At 38.5% G+C, this 15,602-nt stretch overlaps 1 protein-coding gene across 10 annotated transcripts in view; it reads left to right on the top strand.

The window, feature by feature from the left end:
* Positions 1-15,602, top strand: part of tpk1 (thiamin pyrophosphokinase 1) — a 68,397-nt gene that overhangs the window by 2,239 nt on the left and 50,556 nt on the right. For 4 of the 10 annotated variants that reach the window (XM_081353339.1, XM_081353346.1, XM_081353341.1 and 1 more), the window contains exons 2-3: positions 4,540-4,610; positions 10,178-10,252. The exons of 2 other annotated variants lie outside the window; for them this stretch is intronic. In XM_081353339.1, coding sequence (XP_081209465.1) covers positions 4,571-4,610; positions 10,178-10,252 — 115 coding nt within the window. In that variant the 5' untranslated portion in view covers positions 4,540-4,570. The remainder of the gene's footprint in view (positions 1-4,539; positions 4,611-10,177; positions 10,253-15,602) is intronic. 4 more of the 10 variants (XM_081353343.1, XM_081353344.1, XM_081353348.1 and 1 more) reach the window with 2 other exon arrangements.

Genomic DNA, 15,602 nt, shown 5'->3' on the forward strand with positions numbered 1-15,602 from the left:
TCACTGTTGGAGTGTCACTGTTATACTTGCATCATAAATATTGTGCATATTTTCAATATTTAAATGACTTCAGGAAAGATGTCAATAAAACACAACAATAAATCTAATAATTGCACTTAGTGTTAGGTACGTGCCACCTAATATGGCCTAAGCAACTATCTGTCATTTTACATTGCAGTCATTTAAATGTAAGTACAGTATTTATTATAGCTGTGTGTCATAATACAGTAGTGAAATATGGTAGACTACTGTTGTGTATAGGGGAAAAGGTAGAGGAATTACTATGATCAAAATACATTTTCGACCCTTCTTTAGCAAGCTAAACATTTTATGACCATATATTTTGTCATATTTTACATTACATGTTATAAATGTAAATATTTTTCACACTTAACATCATATATTTTTGTTATATTTCAGAATATATTTCAAAATGATAAATATAAGTGAACAACAATGCAAATATATTTCAGTGTATTTGGAATATATGCCACATATATTTTTGACACTTTAAAATATATTTCAATATTTTTTTTTTCTGTATGGGAACTGATTCATTGTATGTCTGCTTGCACCAATTTTCACCTGTCGGAATGAATCCAACGCAATTTCAGATTCTGAAAGTTCTGTTTATGAACCCTAAAAAAGTATGGTTCACATATACGTTTACATGCATTCCGAAAATAATTTTGTCTTGATGACATGTACCGTCTGAAGAGCTTTTTTAGTAAATAGTATATTCAGTCTCCTCCACTAAGCAGTTCATGAGATTTACATACACATTCGTAAGGGGCAAAACGTATGTAAACGTGAGCATTACAGCACCGGGCACGTGTGTAAAGTATTTTGGAATCCAATTGAGAAAATGTTGATTGTATTTTTTCAGGGCTACACCTCCCCTTTTCAATCCAATAGAAATTTAATTTGGATTTGGATTGATTGACGTGTTTACATCAAGGCTTTTCAGTCCAATTTAGCCATCAGTCCAATTATAAATAGTTTATTTGCATACACGTAATCTGCCATTGATAATAAGACTTAAAGGAATACTCACCCTCAAACCATCCTTTGACTTTCTTCTTTCAGCCTAACACAATCAGAGTTATATTAAATAATATCCTGGCTCTTCACAGCTTTGTTATGCCATTAAATAGTGCCTGAGTTTTTGAAGCTCCCAAAAGCACATCCATCCATCATAAAAGTAATCCATGCGACTCCAGTGGGTTAATAAATGTAATGGCAATTACTATAATTATTGGCTTAGTAAGTTCCGTCGGAAGGGTGACCTCTGACCGCTTCGCTTCAGAAGGCATTTATTAACCCAATGGAGTTGTATGGATTACTTTTATGATGGATGTTGATTTTTAGAGCTTCAAAATCTCAAGGCACTATTCAATGCCATTACAAAGCTGGGAAGGATCGTTTTTTATATAACTCTGATTGTGTTCGGCTGAAAGAAGAAAGTCATATACACCTAGGATGGCATAATTTTCATTTTTGGGTGAACTATTCCTTTAAATTCTTCACTCAATACTGGCTTCACATGACTTCAGAACTATTATAATAAAGTGCATGAGTCATATGAGCCAATTTTATGGGACAATTATGGGGTTTTTGCATCCTTTTTTGAAGCTGGTAAAAAAATTACCACGACAATTCTTTAAACTTTCTCTTTTGTTTTCCACTGAAGAAAGAAAGTCATACAGGTTTTATTGGACACGAGGGTAATAAATAATGACAAAATAATACAATAAATGGTAGGTGTTCATTTATGGGTCCACTGCTCCTTTAAAGGAATAGTTCACTTCAAAATGAAAATTCTGTCATCATTTACTCTCCCTCAAGTTGTTTCAAACCTGTATGAATTTCTTTCTTGTGCTGAACACAAAAGAAGATATTTTAAAGAATGTCGGTAACCAGACAGTTGAAGTACTACCACATTGACTTCCATAGTAGGAAAAAAATACTATAAGTCAGTGAAGCCCATCAACTGTTTGGTTACCCATATTCTTCTAAATATCTTCATTTGTGTTCAGCACAAGAAAGAAATTCATACAGGTTTGAAACAACTTGAGGGTGAGTAAATGATAACAGAATTTTCATTTTGAAGTGAACTATTCCTTTAAGGCCCAACTGCTTGAGTTTGAGTTTCTTGAGTTTCTGTTGCAATGTCTTTTTGACAGCACTCTACTTTCATCAATAGTTTTGTGGGTGTCAGGTTGGATTAGCCCCTTTTAGTTGCTATGTTGATCCATTTTGTCAGAGTGTTAGGGATGCACCTCTCTACCTTCATTGATCTGTTACTCTCAGTGGGATTGATCCAAGTAATGACATTTTGCACTGTGTGTTGAGTAAATAATTAAATATTTATCTTGCATATAAAGCTCGAAGTGTTGTCCTCTCAACCAATGCTTTCATAATCAGCCAGGATAAGATATCTGCTTCAAGGACAGAATACAACAATCAATGAAATTCTCTTTCTGGCCGAGAAGCTTGAAACTTTTCAATTTATCATTTAAATGATACATTTAAAAGGCTTTATATGTATGTATGTATGGTATGTATGTATGTATGTATATATATATATATATATATATATAAGCCTTTTAAATTTATCATATATATATATATATATATATATATATATATATATATATATATATATATATATATATATATATATATATATATAAAGCCTTTTAAATGTATCATATATATATATATATATATGAAGAGTTAATTTTATATAAATGATCATTTCACTTAAATGGCAATGAAGATTTCCTAATAGTTGTCATTTAAGTGAAATTATTGAACTTATACGAGTTTGATAAAAATGATCATTCTAGAAGAAAATTTCAGATGGCACTTAATAGAGGCTTTTGCATCTGAACTCTTCATATATATATATATATATATATATATATATATGTATATATATATATATATATATATATATATATATATATAATGTAAAATACATATATACAGTATAGTGAACATTGTCTGATTACATGTTCTGTCTACAAACGTTTGAGTGATTGAGGAAACGGTTGTTCTCCCAACATTTGGGTGTACCTTTCGACCCACCTCGGGCATAAGGTCATGATTGAGAACATGGAAACCCTTCCACCTCTCATCCTTACTCCTCTTCTTCTTCCCGGCCTGTTGACCCTGTTTGTTTCCTTGTTCTTCTTCCATCGTCAGAATTTGTAACACTGTGTTGTGCATAGATGCTTGCCAAATGAAGCTTTATGAGAACTTTTGAAGCTCTTTTAGAGAACTGGTTGATCATTGGTCAAAGCCTTGCACACCATCTAGCCCTTTACATTTCCCTTCATTAGTGAAATTCAGAATTCATCTCCGCAATTCATCAAGTTAGGACACATTTACAAAAATGTGACTCATTTACAAAAAGTTTTTTTTTTTACAAAAAAAGTCAAATAGAAATGTATAGAAAATCTGCTTGACAGTTTATGACAACTAGTTAGAACTATTTTGTATTGAATGATTTATGCAATGAACTAGCCTAATGCCTAGATGTTTTGAGGGGTAAGACTATTAAACAGAGAACCATGCATTTTGATCAACATGACATAAGCAATTGATAATGTAGGAAACAACAGACAATTGTTCATAATCTATTGCATTAATGTACCAAAGCATTTGCAATTTGTTCAAAAGAATGAGAAACTGCTTTTATGATGTGTACAAGTGACTACATGAAGAGGTATAAGTAATTTTGAGAATTTCAGTTGTGATCTGAGAAATGTACCAAAGCGACTGTCACAGAAAACCTGTGTGTTATGAAACAGTTGTGTACACTCTATCAAAGCGCAAGTACACTTTAAAAAAAATATACTTTAAAGATTTGAAGTACATTTCAAGTGCACATTCGTTGGAAATTTTATAAAGGTTCTTTTCTGAAATTATTCAAATAGACTAACAGGTATTTATCACTGAATTATTCACTCAAGAGATTCATTCAAAAACACTCATTCATTCATGAATTAAACACTCCTAGTGTTGCTAGGAGGCATGCAGCGTTTGATTCTGTTTGGCTTTATTATAATAAGCAAAAATACAAATGTAACTGCCAATATTGTGTCTAAAAGGCTTTTGTTTATTGAGCAAAATCACACATGCGATTTCCTGATCAGAATAATCTGCTGTGCAGACCAGTAATCTGGCTATGTGAGACCATGAGCTAAACTAGTAACATATTACATGAGTAGAGCATAGGTAAATTAGATAGGAAAAGTTAGTATTCACAGGACCGAGAGTTCATGTAGGCAAGACCGTGAAAGAAGGTGAGCGATGGAAGATTTCTTTTTTATCTAAGTTTTTATCTTGTATTTTAGACGTTAAATGGTCTATCGTGTTTTATTTTTCAGTGCATTACTTTATCTGTCATAATAGAAATAGAAATTAGAGAAACCTGTTTTTTTGATTAGAACATCTAATTTGCCAGATCTTCTACAGAGATGAAGAACTTTTTTTGTTGTCTTTTAATATGTTTTTATTTGTTTTATCCTTCAGTTGATGAATCCAACTTATTATAAACACGGCCATGGATGAGTTTGCTCCATTAGATTGCCTTTTGCCTTCAGGTAATTATTCATTTGAAACCCATTTAAATGTCTGAATGTATTTATTCTTGCCCATGCATTCATTTACACTTTGTCCAGAAGAACATAAACAGTTAATAAATATATCACAGAAGTGCAATGAAGTTACAATTTGCCACTTTGCATTTTCACAGTTATTATAATGTGCTGCCTTACAGATTTTAATGAAAATCTTTTACTTTCAGTGTTTTTTTGATTCACTATGGCTGAGAGAAAGATTTTCAAAGAAATGAAATGGTTTCCTGTGTCCATCATTTCTGATTTTATGCTTCTCCACAGTGTTTATTCAGGTGTAATACTTTTTTAGTCATTTACTTGGTTTGCACAGATAAGACTACACCAACACAGTCATACTGATAATAGCAAATTTCTGTTTTGCATATTTTATCGCACAATGTGGGCTTCTGGGTGTGTTTTTATTAGATCTGTACATTTATAATTGGTTCTAAGAATAGATGAACCTAAAACTGTTTTAAACTGCTGTTTTCTTGAGCAAAAATCAGGAACTATTAAAACAAGCCAAATTAAAACAGTTCAGGCAATGCTGGATGTGGCTGTTTTTTGCTTTTTAACAGGATTGTAGAAGCAGTTTGGCGTTCAGCTAATGATCCCAGGCAAGTTAACTTTTTGCGGAGCCCCACCCCCATATGCAATTACTGGACCAAACAGCCCCATTTAATCTGACAGCAGTCTTCAGCAAAATAATAGATTTGTTATTCAAAATGATATCCCTCTCTAGGAAGGTGCCCCATAAATACATGAACAGAAAGTAAGTAATCAGGTTCTAATGATTGGCCAAGAGTTGCAGCCATGCTTTCAATATGTCTGAGACCGCCTGTGGTCATTACAGTAATGAATGCATTCTCAACAACTAACATCAGCTTATGTCCGGTTCCGTACAAATTTTTGCTGGTAAAGTGGTGAAGGTCGTTTACTGTCAAATTCAGTAAATTGTTCAAATTTTGTGCCGTATTTTAAAACCTGTGTCCTACTCAAGGACCGCACACAATGCTGTTTCACGAGACTGAAAAGGCCTTGTGCCCTGTGAGAATTCTTAAAACATGCTCTCTATAAAAGGTTAGGCTCAGCCATTCTAATTAGAATAAATTTTAGAAATGTTAAGAGTGGTTTTGGCTGTAGACTACAGTGCAGTGTTATTATTATTATTACTACGGTATTATTATTATTGTAGGATTGCTTTTTTTATGTGTTTTTGTTTTTTTTATAAAAAAATTATTAAAGTTTATAATGTTTTAACATTTTTTAATATATGGATTTCAGTTTTAGATATTTTAGTAATTCAATTTAAACTTCTTTTATTTCAGTTGGTTTCCTAGGCAACATTTTAAATTTTCGTTTAAGTTTTTTAGTTTTGACTTTTTCATCTAATATTTATATTTTATAAGTATTGGATGAAACAACACTGCTGGTGAAGTGCGAAAGCCTGAAGACTGAAGATGATTAGCATTATTACAGTGCGTGCCGTGCATATAGGCAAGTCAATATTCTGATCATATTTTTAAAGGTGCATTGCGCAACATTTCATGTTAAAAATACCCGTTTTTCTAACCCATACATGCTTAAACAATTGCCTGATGGGCTGAATGAGCCCTTCTCTGATCATTGCGAGTGCCTCTATAATCCTGTACAGTAAAATAAATAAGAGGGATTCGGGGCGGAATTTGAGACTGGGCCTGACGTCATGCGCGTTCAGTTGCAGTGTTGCAGTTTCGCTTGTCGCCAGAGGGGGCATAGTTCTGCAAAAACTCGGAGACTTGCACAATGCACCTTTAAGTAAAGCGCATTTTACCAATTCCAAACCACATCAATCTTAATAACTATTAATTTTCTATTTAATCATTTAGAAGTGATATATAATTGTTAATGAGGGCTGGAAGTGGAACATTATCAAGCAGGTTTTCTTTTACAGGTAAAATGGGCCAAAAGGAGATTTAACTCGCACAAAGTAAAAAAACTATTAAATGCCCATGAGAAGGGGCAATACTATATAAATTTCAAAATTAAGGTATGACCATTGGACAATAAATGTTTATTCGGGCAGCAGGTTCACAGAAAAACAGGTCAAGTAAAAAAGATATTGACTACAAAAGACTTTAAGTATTAAGGCAAAGAATTAGGTGTGAAACCATCAGGAACTCTAGTCTCCAGTGCCACCATTTTACAAAACTGCAACCTAGTCTCCAGAGGTACAAGCTGTCAGTTTCTCTGAGACTTTGCTATGGTAAGATTCTGAAATCCCCACTTAATAAGAATCACAAGCTGAAATGTTGTGAAATACATGAAGACTGATTGTTTTAAAGGCTTTATAGACAGATAGGTTGACAGTGACTCTTGAGGGTCCGGCACCACTTCCTCTCATATTTGAAGAATTGATCTTCCTGAATCTGGCAGTGAGTTTTTGGAGTTGATTTTAAGTCCATCTCCTTCCCTGAAAGGTTCGTCTTGCTCATTGTTATTAGCAGTTCACACCGTGAACCGCCGCTGTTGTCTGACTTGAACTGGTGCTGGTCCCTCAAGAGTCACTCTCAACCTATTTGTCCATAAAACTATTTTGAAAAGCAGTCTTCATCTATTTTATGACAATCAGCTTGTGATTCTTATTAAGTGTGTGTCATGTTTCAGGATTCCTTGCCTTAGCAAAATCTCAGAGAATCTGACACCTTGTACTTCTAGAGACTGCAGGTAGTTTGCAGTTCTGGAAAATGGAAGCCGTGATGGAGACTAAGAATTAAAGGTGAAGAATTAAGTGTGAAACCACCAGAAACTCTTTAAAGCCTTTTGCAGTTAACATCCATCATTTCTTGTCGACCTGTTTTTTCTGTGCCCCAATGAACATTTCTTGTCCAATGGTGACATCTTAATTTAGCATTTTCTATAGTATTTCATCCTTCTCATGGGCATTTAATAGTTTTTGACATTTCAATGTGAGTTCAATCTTTTTTATTGTTGTTGTCCTTTTTACCTGTAAAAGAAATCCTGCTTAAAAATGATGCACGTCTGAATATAAGGCGTTTTCACTTTCTGCCCTCGTTAACAATTATATATCACTTCTAAATTATTATATTCAAAATTAAGGCTACGTTTACACGTGGATGGCTATTTTCATAAACGGACGTTTCACCCCTCTTCGTTTTCAAAAATAACATCGTGCACACGAACCCGTGTATATGCTGTCAAGAGCATGCCAAACATGTAGGTGGCAGTGTAACGAGAAGCTCAAGCCCACGTTAGCCAATCAGAATCCCGAAAATATTCTGTGACGTCGCTGCCTAAAACTCAGTTTCTTTCAGTTTACATGCAAACGTGTAAACGAAGTTTTCCAAAATCTCCACTCTGGCCGGAGTTTTTAGAAAGAATCGTTTTCAGAGGCGAATTCTTCGTTTGCGTGTAAACGAAAGGCACAAATGAAGGGAAATGTCTCCTTTTTTAAAATAGCCATGTATGTGTAAACGGGGCCTAATAGTAGTTATTAAAATGTATGTGGTTTGGAATTGGTAAAATGTGTTTGGGAAAACTATATTTTTAGAATATCGACTTCTCAACTTAAAAGTTGTTTTCTCTTGCTCCTAAAGTAGAGCTTATATCTCCTGTAAAGAACTGGTTTTAGTGTATTCTTGCTGTGCTTAATTTTCACACTGTTTTCCCATAAGGTCCACATACTCAAGAGATTTCGAGACAAAAGACTCATGAGAACAAAAATACCCTGGAATAGATAGATGTGACTTTACACTTCTCTGATATGTTCTATATAGCCCTTAAGTGAAATGAAGACTAAAGACATGGCCTAGATTTTTGACCTAATCCAAATATACGCCATTCTCAAGTCTCAGCGTGTCCGTACGTTCCTTCGATTCATTCATATTCAATACATTTATGTTTAATGGAACTCTGTTTAGAATAAGAAACTGTTTCATGTCCTATTCATTCCAATTTGTGAACTAATCAAACCCAGCTTGTTTATGTGTTGAATTGCAAATTTGTTGTATCCTAATGAACAGCAAGCTTCTCAGTTAATTTGGTGTATGATAATTTCTGTGTATTTCAATTGATAATTCCCAGAGAAGAATATTCAAATGTGGAAAACGTCCTTGGTGCCCTACTACAAGTGCATGCTGTCAAAAATGCAATTTACAGGAAGAGGAGATCTGTGGCTGAAATGTGAAAAACCGATTTTGTATAACTGTTGCAAGATACAGATGTTGTCCTTTCACCACTGCCTAGGGTGTTGCGATAGCTCTCATTATTTTATACACTGTTTTCACACCTCGAGACCTTGATATTTCCCTAGTCTGTTCCGCAAGATGTGTTCTGTTCACGCCCACATCAGTATACTTGTGATTTATTCGGAGACAGTTTTGACACATACACTTTGTACTTCACTTGTCATGTTTCCTCATCCTGTGATGTTGGTGATTCTTTGTCTAACAATGTGCAATAAAATCAATGCTGCAATGCTGACACATGTCCTTAATCCTGCCAGCATTTCGCCATGTAGAGACTTCAATTGTAGCATTGTGCTGTATGGAGAAACATTTGATTAGCTTCATGTAAGAATGACTATAATTATAAATGTGTGAGTAGCTTGGCTCTGAAATGTATCGCAATTAAATGTGTGAGCCCATGCATTTTGTACTGTTTTTGTGCACTGGGATGCCTTACAGAACATTATCTTGAAATATAAATAACGCAAAATTATAGATTTACCAAATTATGTTGTCTATGTAGTGTTTCAGGCTGTATAGTTGGATCAATATGTGACAGAAAGTTTATTATATGTTAGAACTGTGGTTTAGCGGTTAGATGCACTGCATGCACACATTTAGCTTTGGTGCTGTGAGTTTGAGTTGGGCAAACCTATATTGTTCTTAACCTGTTGGCACCTTTTCGACCCATTATTTACCGTACTTTTCTTCTCACTGCTTCTAAAAACCTTTTATTTATATAAAAATGCAATGGAATTATAGGGTTCGCCTCTAACAAAAAATAAAAAAAATTATATTTACTACAAAAAAAGTGTAAGTTTAAGAATTTATTTCATAGTACCCCTTTCCAATTTTCATTCATTTATTTGTTTGTTTGTTTGTTTATTTATTTATTTAATAATTCATTTATTAAAAAAAACACTGTTTAAAAATCCATTCTTTACTGACTATTATTGATTTCCTGTAGTATCACTAAGAATGAAAGTGAAATATATTTGTGTTTTATAATATCTGTAAAATTAGCTGAAATTGATTTGTTAATATCACACAGTTTGCTTTAAATTGCTACACATAAAGCACATCTAGCAGTTGCGAAAATGCATCAGAATTTGTGTTTAGGCAATTACCAAAGGCATTAGCCTGTAGTATTATTATTACACTTGCTGTTTTCATTGGCTGCTTCTATTTATCTCACAAGATTAAACCAAATATTACAATGTGTTTTTCTCAGTGGCACACTGTAAATGAAAGAGACTACATCATAACCACAGGATCCTATTGAAATATGTCTGCCCATTAATGTTCACTTTTGTGTTCTTTCACCAGGAAAACAGAGGATTTGCTTGGTTATCCTAAATCAACCGTTGGATGAGCGGTACTTTCATGTACTGTGGAGTAAAGGTATTGATTTTGTGATGAATTTCACGCATCAGCCTTTGATTTGATGCTTGTCTGTACTTGTCTGGCTTGCTTTTGCAGCAGAGAATGGTGAGATAGCTGGCACAGAACTCTCTAGATAAGGTCAGACAGGCCTAATTGGTGAGATATAGAGGCGCTGTATGCTATAAACAATAATGCATTAGTCATTTTTTTGAGCCCCCACTGGATGATGTATGATTACATAACTTTTTTGTTTTCTGCTTGTCTGTATAGTGTTGTGTGCTTTCAGGTACCTTTATTTGTTGATCCCAAACAATTTTCAATTGCAGCCGGATTTATAGCTCTTGTATTGAATTGTAGATCATGACTAGTTGTGTCTCGAAGTACTGTAATGTATTATACAATGTGCACTTATATTATGCATTTTGTTCTCTCTTGTTGGAATTGACAGTGTGAACCAGTGTTGTTATTGTTAACTAAAACTATTAAAATGGTTTTCGTTCATTGAAATAAAGCTGATATTAAAAAAATATATAAATATTAGATCTAAAATGAACAATTGCTACAACTGAAACTGAAAAAATAAAATAAAGCTGAATAGAAATATATATAAAAAAACTAAATAAAATTGACAAGCCTGTAACAAAATTACTAAAACTTAAATTAAAATGAAACTTGAAAATATTAAATATTCAAAATATTAATAAATATACTAGTATATAAAAAATACTAAAATAACACTGATGTGAACACACTACTTGCACTATTTATAATAAAAACTGGCATAGCATAATGCATATTGTGCATATAAAATGCACATAGAAATCAATTAAAAATGTAATCTAATTCATTTCACGATATTCTAATTAATTGATTGAATTTATTAATAAATGTTTGCTGTGAAACTTCCTTAACTGGAGGCTATTCATTACATTAGACATTACAGTACTGAGGCAGATGACTAAATCATTGAAAAACATTTTTGAACATAAATTATTGAAAAACATTTTTAGCTAAGGTTTAAGGGGGCATGATTAATTGCATTCATTTTCATTTTGCATTATGTTTTCGTAATTAATTGGAATAATTTTGTGCATTCATTAGATTGCCCTAGTTTTTACATCCTGGATTTTTCACATGATTTTTAGGGTAAGCAAACCGTTCAGCAGTAAAATATGTGAAGGAAATGATGAATCATTTGATGTAGACTCTTCTCTTAAGATAGTTGCCGGTTTGGTTCAATGCGGGTGAGAGTTCGTTAACTTTGTTGCATTAGTTGTTTTTTTCCTCTCATTTAAAAACTCTTGATCATAACTCCCCTGCCATTGCATCAGAGCTGCTGTGCATGTTTCTTGCAGCTTTGCTCTGGAGGCAAATCAGGTGGGCGATGAGTGCGTTGCTGGGAGCAGGGTGAGCTTATCCAGATGGTTTCCTTGAGGGACCGGGGCAGGGCGCTCCACCCCTCCTCCAGTGAGCCTCAGAAGTGCAGCCCTATGGGCCTGTGGCACCAGCAGCTCTCTATAGGGCTGGATGATCAAAGACTGCTCTTTGCAGATACCAACACATTTTTGGACTCTTTTCAAAACTGCCTTCAAAAGTTCACTTCTTTCTTAGTCCAGTTGTGTCATTAGTACTGAATTTAGAACCGGAAATGCTTTGTGTGGAAGTTACTAGTGGATTAGTAGATGCCATCAGAGTAGCTGCCATGCTTAATTCAAAACTAACGAAAATAAGGCTGTGAGGAACGGAAATGCAGTTTGTTTGTTGCCGGTTTGTTACCTGTGTGTTACCTGTGTGCCCATTATTGATCCTTCTGTACTTCTGTTACTCACAGCCTATTGTGTACAGTATGTATTAAGGGTTGTAGAATATGGTCATAAAGAATAATTAATTAATATGCGTTTTAATAAACAGCCAATATCCTAGTAACATGCATGCTAATAAGCAACTATTTCATTGTTATCATTGAGAATTCGACCCTTAACTAAAGTGTGTCACGGGTTGATGCAGGAAGGCAGATGAAGATGATGAATAAAGTTTCAAAATGACGTTTAATGAGGAAAATACAAATACTACACAGACAGGCAGGGCAACACACACCAAATGATGTTAAGACCGAACAACTAAATGAGAGGTATGAACTTAAAACGATAAAGCAGACACAAACGAGGATAATTAAAGGAACACAGGTGACACAGATGAAGTAATAATGACGGTTACCAAGGAGACAGCTGAGTGACAGGAATCTGAACGTCTCGGTTACGTATGTAACCCTCGTTCCCTGAGTAGGGAACGGAGACGTTACGTCGGATGACGACGAATGGGGTTTCGCTTAGAAATCCTATCATCTTCGAGTATTAAAACACGAGCCAATGGCAAAGAAATGCCATGGGTCTGCGGAATTTGCATAGCGTACCTCCGCCCCACCCTGGGGGTATATAAGGAAGTCGCTGGCAACATGCAGATATGTCTTCGCTGAGGAGCCGAGACTGAACTCAGGCGTTCCAGCGGTACAGCGGAAGTGGCAGGGAGACGTAACGTCTCCGTTCCCTACTCAGGGAACGAGGGTTACATACGTAACCGAGACGTTCCCTTTCGTTGTCACTCCGAGTTACGTCGGATGACGACGAATGGGGTTCCCGTATAATCACGCCACCTCTCGACTGTCTACCAGTGCCCTGCGTAAGTCTGAGCTCCCTGTCGTGAAACTAGCACGGACGAAGGAGTCCTACTTAACACAGGAATACCAAGGTACACTGGGAAGCATATCCAGTGGAAATATGCAATCATGCCCAACCCGAAGGGGGGGACTTGGAATACACATATGACCCCGAAGGGCTGCATACGGAGTAACACTGGGGTGTCCAGCCGCAGGTGGAATATTTCAACCCCAGGGGTGGCAAGGTGGCTTGCCAAGGGAAAGACACATGCTCAAAGAGGCTTACAGTGGAATACACATGTGGGGGTCGCCCGAAGGGAACCATGCACATGGTGGCACCTAGCCAAGCGCGAAAGCTGCCCGTGGCATAACTCTGGCGTTGACGTCATCAGTGCTGGAGGAGACTCAGGGCTTATGAGGCTCACCTGAGGAAATATCGCACGTATCCCGTCCGTGGAGAGGAATGGCGAGCAAGCGAAGACACCTGAGCAGAATCTAGTACCGGCTAGTTGAAGCGAGTACATGAGAAGAAACTGGCTCTACTCGGAGATTGTAAAATCTCGCAAATGTGTTAGGTGTCGCCCAGCCTGCAGCTCTGCAGATGTCTGTTAGCGAGGCGCCATGCGCTAGAGCCCAAGAGGCTGCCACACTCCGAGTGGAGTGGGCCGTCACACCAAGGGGGCACGGTCGACCTTGCTGCTGGTAAGCCAAAGCAATGGCGTCCACTATCCAGTGAGACAACCTTTGTTTGGAGAGAGCCTTTCCCTTCAGCTTCCCACCATGACAGACAAAGAGCTGGTCTGAGGTCCTGAAACACTGCGTTCTGTCTACGTAAGCACGAAGGGCGCGTACTGGACAGAGCAGTGCCAAGGCTGGGTCTGCCTCCTCCAAGGGCAGCGCTTGCAGGTTCACTACCTGATCTCGAAAGGGTGTGGTAGGAACCTTGGGCACATATCCAAGCCGGGGTCTCAGGATCACGTGAGAGTTAGCCGGCCCGAATTCCAGGCACGCTTCGTCAACCGAAAATGCCTGCAGGTCCCCTACCCTCTTGATGGAGGCCAATGCAACCAGGAGCGCTGTCTTCATTGACAGGAACTTAAGCTCCACTGATTGCAAAGGCTCAAATGGAGCACTCTGCAGGGCAGTCAGAACCACTGAGAGGTCCCAAGAGGGTACGAGGGGAGGGCGAGGAGGATTTAGTCTCCTCGCTCCCCTCAGGAACCTGATGATCAGGTCATGCTTCCCCAGAGACTTACCTTCAACTGCATCGTGATGTGCGGCAATGGCGGCAACATACACTTTCAGGGTGGAGGGAGACAGCCTTCGCTCCAACCCTTCTTGCAGGAAGGAAAGCACGACACTGATCGGGCATTTCGTGGGTTCTTGCTGTTTAGAAGAACACCAGTTGACGAAGAGGTTCCACTTCAACGCATAGGCATGTCTCGTGGACGATGCTCTAGCGGAAGTGATGGTAGCCACCACCGCTGGTGGTAGGGTACTCAAACCTGCCTCGTCCCGTCCAGAAGCCACACGTGGAGGTTCCAAAGACCGGGACGAGGGTGCCAAAGGGTGCCCCGTCCCTGAGAAAGGAGGTCCTTCCTCAGAGGAATTGGTCAGGGAGGTGCTGTCGCAAGGAGTATGAGTTCTGAGAACCAGGTGTGGCTGGGCCAGTATGGGGCAACCAATATAACCTGCTCCTTGTCCTCCCTGATCTTGCGCAGGGTCCGCGCAAGAAGGCTCACTGGGGGAAACGCATACTTGCGTAGGCCCCGCGGCCAGCTGTGCGCCAGTGCATCCGTGCCGAGCGTGCCCTCGGTCAGGGAATAAAACAGGTCGCAATGGGACGAGTCGTGGGAGGCAAACAGGTCTACCTGTGCGTCGCCGAACTGATCCCAAATCAGCTGAACCGTCCGGGGATGGAGTCGCCATTCTCCAGCGAGAGGCTGAACTCGAGACAGCTCGTCGGCCGCCTGGTTCAGGTGTCCCGGGATATAAATGGCTCGAAGCGACCTCAGATGCTTCTGACTCCATATGAGGAGGTGGCGGGCGAGTTGCGACATACGGCGGGAGCGTAGACCACCTTGATGGTTGATGTACGCTACTGTTGCGGTATTGTCTGATCGGATTAGTACGTGCTGACCCCTGAGCAACGCATGGAAACGGTGCAGGGCGAGACGTACAGCCAGCAACTCGAGGCAATTGACATGCCAAAGGCGCTGGGGTCCTGTCCAGGAGCCCGCGGCAGCATGTCCATTGCACATGGCGCCCCAGCCCGTGGTGGAGGCATCTGTTGAGACAACAACATGCCGGGAAACTCGTTCCAGGGGCACTCCGGCCCGTAGAAAGCTGAGGTTCGACCACGGGGTGAAGGTCTGACGGCAGGCCGGAGTCACTGGGACCCGGAGCTTGCCGTGTTGCCATGCCCACCTCGGGACTCGATCGCGAAGCCAAAGCTGAAGCGGTCTCATATGAAGCAATCCGAGCGGCGTTACTGCGGCTGCGGATGCCATATGCCCCAGGAGCCTCTGAAAAAGTTTCAGTGGGACCGCACTCTTGCCCTCGAACTGGCGAAGACAAGTCAGCAGTGACTGCGCGCGCTCGCTCGTAAGCTGCGCGCACATGGCGACCGAGTCGATTTCCATACCGAGAAAAGAGATCCTCTGCACTGGGCAGAGTTTGCTCTTCTCCCAGTTGACCCGAAGGCCCAGACGA

The sequence above is a fragment of the Scardinius erythrophthalmus genome, assembly GCF_964197995.2.
Source record: "Scardinius erythrophthalmus genome assembly, chromosome: 22".
NCBI lineage: Eukaryota > Metazoa > Chordata > Actinopteri > Cypriniformes > Leuciscidae > Scardinius > Scardinius erythrophthalmus.